Below are 8,953 nucleotides of genomic sequence, written 5' to 3' on the forward strand. Positions count from 1 at the left end.
TGACGGTTATTATTTTGAAAACTGATCCTGATAAGGTAAAGCTCGAGAATTAACAATTTACTTTGCTGGCAGCTTTCTATCCCCAGCCATTGTTAGGAATTCATTAAAAAGGCCTTTGATTAAGCTTTCTTTCCATGCTGGCTGGAGAGGTTTTCAGTGAAGCTTGGTTGGGGAGGTGGAGTGTTGGTATGAAAATATTTTGATTAAGAAAATGTGTTAGTTGTGTTAAGAAAAGTATTTTGTGTTTAGGCTAAAGTTTTTCATCAAAACTGAAGAGGAATGTGTGTTCTTCATCCTCAAGTACTCAGCATACCCACGGGCTCAGGGTTCAAGCTGCTTACCTGGGACGTGAGGAGTAGAGGCTCATGTCCCTTCTTTCGATTCAGGTCCCGGACTTGAATCTCCGTATACCTAAACATAGGTTGAAAAGATGTAACTACGCAAAGCTCCCTCTCTTCCCTCCCAAGCTGTTAGACGTATAAGGCCTGTGAGAGACCTATGCCTACCAACTTTTCGTCCTGCTGCAACACAGCGTCTGTTTTGTTATCCCTGAACGTTTTAACAAAGTCTAGGAACTATTTGCCGGTAACTGTAACGCAACAGAAAGCAAACATGTACTCTCAAAGTAGCTCTCGCGGGGAGGCCTGAGGCCGGGCTGCGGGGAGCAGAGCTGTTGGCAGTGGGTTTCTGCACTGGGGGGTGCTGTTGCATGCGGAGAGGCCGCTGCAGCCCAGCACGGGGGGGCACGAAGAGCTCGCTGAGACCCGCACCCTCGCAGAGCTGCCACGATCGCTGCTGAACAGCGTGTCTCCTTGCACTCAGGCTCTTGGAGTAAGGTGAGTTAGGATGTGAGAACATCAGGTTTATTGTATTTTTCCCGCATGGTAACGATTTCTTTTAAAATGAGAGAAGGGACTGCCTCTGCCTTCCTTTGCTCTGGTTACTATCCTGCTTCCCTGCTACTGTCCTGAGCAAGTTATCGACCCTCTTCCCCAGCACCCTTTTTCTGGTAGAAGGCTCAGCACGCGCTGGGATGTTGCCTTATCTCTGGCACAACAATAATCCTACCATAGAGAGGGGGAGAAGAGGAGGAGGGAAAAAGAAATTTTGCCTCTGCTGCTGTGATCCTGGTTTCAGTGTGGTGATCCTGGTTTTCCCTCCTGCTAACTTTTCCTCGTTTTCCTACCCACTTAGCGTTTTGCTGTTTACCTTACAGCTTGTACCCAACAGTGCAGCCTGGGGTAGGTGCTTGCATCTTGTGCTCATGTGGAATCTATTTAAGACCCTTTGCGGGGCCTCATTCCAAACTATGTGCCCTTCAACCTAAACTCTGTAGCAGGAGTATCGATTTTTTGAGAGACCCGTTTAGGGTCTTGTAACACATGGGAAAGCTTGGCAGCATCGTAAGTTGAGCGAAAAAAGCTGGGGTTGATTGCTGAAGTAAGTGCAGAAAGGATTTGCGTGTACTTTGTCTTTTCTTCACGTCGTACCTGGCGCTGACAAAGAAACCTAAGTTAGAAATACGCGCTAAGTGCTTGTTGGTGTCTCAGCCAAACCGCTGGAGCTCAGTTTCTGGAGGATAAGGGTTTGGCCTCTCTGAAGCACGAGGATTCCTTTCTCTGAGCACACCCGCTTGCTGAGCCCGACCCGGTGCCCAGCGGGGCGAGCCCCGCCAGCAGAGCCCGGCCCGCGCTGCGCGGCGCCGGCAGAGGAGCGCGGAGCGCGGCGGGCGGCGCTGCCGGCCCTGCGTCCTGCCCGGCCGGCGGGGCTGCGCCGGCTCCGCGGTGCGCGCTGCTCGCCTTGCGCCGTGCTTGGGCTTCCTGGGGCAGGCTATGCTGGTAGTAAGGCTGCAGGATTCCGTTGTTTTTCCTTGAGGGGCTTAAGAATATTTTCCGGTGACCTAACCTGCAGGCCAAATGCCTGTTCTTTAAATTTTACCTTATGGGCAGCAGTGGTTCTAAAACTTCTTGAGACTTCGCATGGCTATTAGGGATTAGTCGGAGGAGTGTCTTTAGGGCAGCTGAGCAATTTCTGTCAATCTCCCTTTAGGCAGATTTGGAATACATTATAGAATACATTTAGTCCCTGCATAATTCTAATAAAATAGAGAATCGCATATCCCATCCGGGAGGCTTAATTTCTGATTGTAACTACATAAATCAACAGAAAGCATCTCTCGCAAGAATATTTTCAGACCTGGACGGTGATTGAGTTACAAATGCATTTTTCATGTCCTTATTGTGAAATGGAGGCCAGGATAAAATACAATCAGAAGATTGAAATGAAGCTCTTGGATACAGATCCTCATCCATTAAATTAGTGTCTCTCGCTGGGTTTTCCTTTCACTACATTCAACAGTCTGAATTAATTGAGTTCAACAGAACAGTCTCACAACAGCAGAGAATCTGAATCTATTTCTGAAATGTATATGCAACAGGTAAAGTCTTCGAAGGCCCTACCATACCTGTCTCCAACAAAGAACTTCTGATTGCCTGAATAATAGCACAGATAGTGTTACTGTTTCAGTAAACTCCTTGAACTCTAAGGAGAGAGCAAAATCTGCGCTTCCTTAAGAGCAGAATCTCTTGAAGAGAAAACAGTTGAGACTGAAAGAAAACAAGTATTAGAAGTCCATGCATAGTTCAGAAAAGGTCACTGCTAATTAAGCATTCTTAATTATTGAGAAGCAAGGAAATTCTGTCTCCCATTTCCCCCCATCAGATTTCTTTTCTGAATAGCAAAGAACTAAAATTCTCTGAACAAGCTAATAAAGTCATCCAGGAAGTTGAGCTCATTTCTAATATTAGAATAAATGCTGTACCTACAAAAGAGGTGAGTTCATAGGAAGCTGATGACAAGCTCTGTTTCCCTAAATGTTCAAAGCTTTGTTTGTCTTTTTCTAAAAGCACAAAAGAAGTGATGTCTTAGTGGTTAAATCAAAACCTCCATCATTTACCCCTAAAATACTTTTAGCAAATTAGAAATGTTGGGAGTCAAGCCTCCCAACATTTCTGTCTGCTGTGTCCTTGCCTGTGGTCAAAGATCCTTTAAAGGACATAGGTCTAACCAGTGGATCTTTTAATTGCATAAGTTAGTTTGATACTTGGGTAAAGGATGATTTCCGTATCATATTGCTCAAAGAGCTGTTGAGATGTGGAGTGAATATTGTAATAATGCAATACTACTTGTCACTAAGCGTCTGTTTGGAAGCATAATGAGATTTTACCTTGTATTCTTCCCAGCAGCTGGGGGATATTTTGTTCTTCAAAAGTTCTTGGCTCAATTTTGCATCTAGTCAAGTCAGGTGGATTTTGCCAAGTCAAGTAGATAGAGGAGCAAAAAGGACAACATGACCTCAAAAGTAGATGGAGATAAGTCACAGCCATCACATTCAGACTGGAAGCATAGTGTAGGTCTCCTTAAGGTTTTGATTTAGCCTGTTGTATACCCAAGGGATCATTAAGAAGAATGTGTGTTTGCACACATCCATTACGCACCAAACATCCACAGGTCAGTCTGGAGGTTTAGGTACATGTACATCTTTGGTAGCAGTCACATAAAAAAAAAAGTGGTAGGTTGTATTTCCTTACTTATAAAGGCAAAAGAAGAACAAAGGATGACACAATTTAAAATTAGTAAGAGACAGCAGTTTTTCAAGTGTGTGCACTAAGTGGAGTGGAAAATGTCCCTACCCTCTTTCTCTGAATTCCAGTGTTGAGTTCTGCATTTCTGCTTATTTTTCCTATCGTGCAAGTCTCTTGGAGAGCGCCAGTGATTACTCTGGCCAGCTAATTCTGTTCTGAGATTTTAACGCATTATACCACTTCTGTATAACAGGAAAGCGAACTTCCTCTTTAAAGCTATGTATTACTAAGTAAGGAGGATTTCTGATGGGCGGAGTTTTCCCTTGAGCAGGCTAGATAAAGGCTTGCAGGATTTACAGACCTCTCAGACTGCAATCAGCATGAACTGCAGCCTGCCAGACAGAGTGCTGCTCAGCTATGCGATGGATGGACAGCGGGACAGGTTGTACCTTCAGTCTCTTTGGGACTTTGTCACAGCAAAGGAGCCATTGATCCAGTCACCGTTTTTTCCAGTGCTGTTTTCTTTTACAGCATACATGACTTTCTGTCTTCCCTATATTGCACTGGACTTTCTAAGCACTAGACTACCAAACTTGAGAAAATACAAAATCCAGCCGCAGAACTATCCAACTCTTGGGATGATGGTGCCTTGCATTATTCAAAGTGCGTATCACCATGTTGTTTTGATCTTTCCGGTGACGTTTCTCCACTGGTACTGGAGACCAATGAATCTACCGGTGATAGCTCCAGAGCTGCCCGAGGTCCTGCTGGAAGTAGGAGTTTGCCTGCTTCTGTTTGATTTTGAGTACTTCCTGTGGCATTTGCTTCATCACAAGGTGCCTTGGCTCTACAAGACCTTCCACAAGGTGCATCACAAGCATGTGTCAACGTTTGCTCTTACTACACAGTATTCCAGTGTATGGGAATTGCTCTCACTGGGATTTTTTGCTGCTATCAACCCAGTGCTCCTCGGATGCCATCCTTTGACAGAAATGATTTTCTTCCTTGTAAACATTTGGTTGTCAGTAGAGGACCATTCAGGATACGACCTTCCGTGGTCAACTCACCGACTTGTGCCTTTTGGTTTGTACGGAGGAGCACCACATCATGATCTCCATCATCTGAAATTCAAATCAAACTATGCTCCTTACTTCACCCACTGGGACAAATTCTTCGGGACATTCACAGAGTCGCATTCTAATTAAGGATATTTACCTGTGGACGAACTCTTTTTATAGACGAACTGGGACATTAATTTTTCAAAGACATACAGAAGATTGTATATTTGAAGCTGCCTATAAAAGCAATAGCTATTTATAACAAATCCTCTTAATATATGTGTAGTTGTATGTATACTTGGAACTATGTTAAGTGACTGCAAATGGGAGGGTAAATATCTGTTGCTTAAATTTGTTTGAGTCAAAGGTGTAAGGGAAGCATTAAGAGACATTTTCTCTTCTTTCCTTCTTTCCAGCTTTCATAAAGCATATATTATATTGTATGATGTTTTATACATACGCCAGAACAATTATCTTACTGTTGTAGGATGATTTATGATGTAAACAGAAAATGTACACATCATGGATTTTGTGGAGTTTAATCTGCCAGAGCATGTTATTGCACAATAATGTTGTAAAATATTGCTGCCAAACAAAGCTAGTTGGCTAACTGTGCAGTAATTTTGATATTTATATTTTAAACCTTGATGTACTGTCTGTTTTTAATAGAAAATAAATATGGTCATTCTTTTAAAATTATATTCTGTTTCATTTTATTCATTCTTCTGTTCATATTAGGAATAGGTATGTTTCCTTTTGCATAAGCGTTGTTTATTTGAGTTTCAGAGTTTCAGACTTTTCTTATAAAAATATTGTCCAGTTATTTCAAAAGCGAACCATTTACTTTTTTTCCAGAATCACATGTTGTTTTAAATAGTTTTCAGTTTTGTAGAAACAGAATGTAGAAGAATGCAGTTTAAAAAGCCATGGTGAAATTTGATTATTACATTTGTGAGAAGCTTAATAATTTTCACAAAATTTATGTTGGGAGGGCAGAACATTAAGCAGCCCCTTAATGAAAGGGAGCATTGGTCCTTCACAACCATTTCAATTAATTGTTACTTGCATGCAAAAACCTGGCAAGGAATATAAACCGGGTTTCTACAAAATAGATGATTCTTTCAAGCAGATTTCAGAGGAATGGAATCAAACCTTTCAGGATCCTAAACCGTAGAACAGAACAGCTACATGTTGCTGGAAGAACAGTTATATATAAAACATTGCCATGTAGTCTCACAGAAGTCACGCTGAAAAAAATTAGCATGAAGAGATAAGCAGGTCTTCTGTGTCTTATTCAGCAGAGATCCAGATGGACTTCTTATGTCCACTACATAACATTTTAATGTTTATAATCTTCTATCCTGTATTACTAATAAACTTCTCAGGAGAGTGATGGGAACAGAGAAAGTGTTCCCATCAGTAAGCAAATAATGTAGAGAGTGTGTAACGAACACTTACGCATCATCATCCAAAAATGTCTTTGTCTAGAGGGCTGTGTGACCTTACAGAGGCTGGTTGTCCAGGAGAAGAGAGAAGCCTTAGTATTTCCAACAATGTGAACTTATAAAGAGAACAGCACTTTTGGACACTGCATCTTTTTGATAATAGGAAATAATTTTCATAAACATCTTCATAAAGAGTACAAAATGCTGCAATCTTAATACTTAACTACTTCCTTTGCTTTCTGGGTATCACAGAAAAGCAACCCTTCCTTTCAGTGGTAAGAACATGACATATCCTGAGAGCAAAAACTGAGGTTTAAAAGAATACAAAACTGGAATTTCTGCCACGCATTTATTCAGCTGAAAGAAAGAATTCCCAATCTTTCTGATTATTATAATCTTAAGCATTTTGGGGTCTGCTGCAAAGAGAAGGAAGTATTCTTTTTTTCTGCCAAATGCAGGAGGCAAAATACCGTCTCTGATTTCTTTGAGCTATTGAGCCATTTTGAGGTATCCCAAAGTTACCCTCTCAGTTCTAGAAATCCCACTTAATTCAGCTTGGCAAATACTGAGCATCTGATGGGTGTGCTCTGTGGTTTCAATGAGTTATACCTTATACTATAACTATATATTGTAACTATACACTACAACAGTCTGTTTCATGTACTATTGGCTCTCTAAGTAAGCAAGGTTAAGGCTAACTGGTACTTGGATATGTTGCTATAGGAAGCCTATGAACAAATCCCACGAGAAAGGTTGTAGCTGAACCCACAGGGATTATTCGCTTTTTTGTGTGAAGCTTAAGAGTTGATATAATGAATACTTTGCTACTGGAGAAAGACTCCTAGTCAGCTGCAGGCAAAACTATGCTTGGTCTTGTCAAGTGAGAGAGTCTCATTTGGCATTGACAGCGTGGCGTAACAGCGGTGAGGAGGATCAAAGCAACAACGGAAGGAGGCAACGCACTCCATGATGATCCTGCCTACTCCTCTCTCCTTCACATCCTCAACGTTTGCACGACTTCAGACACACACCAAGAAAGCGTTTCCTCAAATACGGAATTTCCCCCAGGTTATATCTGTAGCGAATCTATATCAGACCTGTAACCTCGGTATAAAGGCTCGTTATTGCATGAACTTGGAATACTAAAAAAAAAAAAAAAAAAAAAAAAAGAAGCAACAACAACAAAAAAAGTTGTCAAATGAAAATTTGACTCTACATGTCTGGAATGGCTTATTCGAATTCCCTGCTAGAAATATCTGTACTTCATCATGATGACAATCCTAGCATACCTTGTCCCTATTTCTCCCTGCTAGAAATATCTGTACTTCATCATGATGACAATCCTAGCATACCTTGTCCCTATTTCTCCAATGCTTTGAAGGTGACAGGCTCTAAATCGTGAGGGATTGAAACCATTTGCGTATTGTGTGTACTTTGAAGCACTTTCTGTAACAGTCTACTATAATATAACTTCAGGGGTATGTATGAGAAAAACTCGAGCAGAAGACCCAGACAAACATGTAACTTCAGGCCTTTGCAATTCAATGAAAAGCAAAATATAGACAAAAACATATACTGAAGATAAAGCAAATAAAAGTTGTTTTTTTTTCCTGTTTTCATTGAAAGTTCAGCATATACTGTACCACGGAGTGTGAGAGCACAGCGAGTTCTGTGTATTGGTGGTGCTGAGATTTTAAAACAGGATTTTACAGATGTTACTTCCTATATTTGCATTTCCCCGTGGTCTTTACCGCAAGTCTTTACCAGACAAATGGAACGGCATGACACTCTATTGTAAGTGTTTATGTCAGAAAACCAAAACCAACTTTCTCTCTTCTGTTCCAAAATTCTCCTAGCTTCCTTCCTCATTTTAATGTGACATGATGTGCCACACGGACTTCCTATCTAATCTGCTGAAGGCTAATCTGTTGTCATTTGTGAATAAATAGAGGATGTTGGCACTGATCCTTGAAGCTTTAAAATGAGATTTTTAATGCTGCTATTGTCCACTTTATATCTTTAAAAATCCTAATTTAATAAAGGTCAAAGAAGTAAGATTTTATGCATTTGTCTTTGTAACTGTATCTTAGTTCTTAGGCACATGGTTAAATATTGAACTCTTTGTCTGATCTTACAAATTGCAGGAGTTCCCAAATTCTCACTGGCAATTTAGCACTCTGCTTCTCTTGAAATTTAGGCTGAGTCTGTCAAATGACACCCAGTTTGGCAATTTTGAGGTAACAGTATACAACACTGCAAAGGGACAGGTTTTTGCTTGGTGGGTGCATTCTCAGCGCTGCTGGGAAGTGTGCTCCTCAGGTGCTTCGGAGAGAGCCTATGAAGTTTGGAGCCACTCGGAGCTGATATTCACTTCTGGAAAAGGCTTTGTCCTTATTCATGTTGATCAAATGCAAGTACTTTACAGAGGAAAAACAACACGGTCCACAATCTACAGCTATGATTTTTTTATGATTTGAAAAATAATCTATGTCATTAATGGATTTAGTGAATCGGTTAATCTAGTGTGTTATCTGGATTAAATGAAAACCTAGTATCTCTTTGGGCTATCAGACTATGCTATCTCTAAATTAGTTTTGAAGCAATTTGTAATGACAGAACACTTAATTGTCATCCGTTGCCCCTCAATGTTATTGGAATGAGTGAATAACTGTTTGATGTGGCTTTATCTTAGTGGACTCAGCAGTCACTTCAGCACTTTTACTTATTCTTGCTTTCATGCACAAGTATTAAGCTTCCACTATTACCTGCCTACATCCATGCAACCCTTTTTGAACCAGTTACAGTTCTGTGTCTGAAAAAAATCAGTCATCTTGGGCTCTCTCAAACTACAAAACCCTCGTGGATT

General features: G+C 40.9%; 1 protein-coding gene across 2 annotated transcripts; it reads left to right on the plus strand.

The window, feature by feature from the left end:
• The first annotated feature begins 739 nt into the window (after positions 1-739).
• CH25H (cholesterol 25-hydroxylase) lies at positions 740-5,320 on the plus strand. Of its 2 annotated transcripts, none has more exons than XM_075504871.1 (2): positions 740-836; positions 3,838-5,320. In XM_075504871.1, the coding sequence occupies exon 2, from the start codon at positions 3,965-3,967 to the stop codon at positions 4,787-4,789; it is 825 nt and encodes a 274-aa protein (XP_075360986.1). In that variant the 5' UTR covers positions 740-836; positions 3,838-3,964; the 3' UTR covers positions 4,790-5,320. The 2 variants fall into 2 exon arrangements, with proteins under 2 accessions (XP_075360986.1, XP_075360987.1); XM_075504872.1 differs by having other exon boundaries at positions 753-836; positions 3,916-5,320.
• Positions 5,321-8,953: the final 3,633 nt, after the last annotated feature.

Source organism: Mycteria americana, chromosome 6, assembly GCF_035582795.1.
Source record: "Mycteria americana isolate JAX WOST 10 ecotype Jacksonville Zoo and Gardens chromosome 6, USCA_MyAme_1.0, whole genome shotgun sequence".
NCBI lineage: Eukaryota > Metazoa > Chordata > Aves > Ciconiiformes > Ciconiidae > Mycteria > Mycteria americana.

What these genes read in the sequence shown, in the direction of transcription:
- CH25H (XM_075504871.1), top strand. Translation starts at nt 3,965, where the DNA reads ATGAACTGCAGCCTGCCAGACAGAGTGCTGCTCAGCTATGCGATGGAT.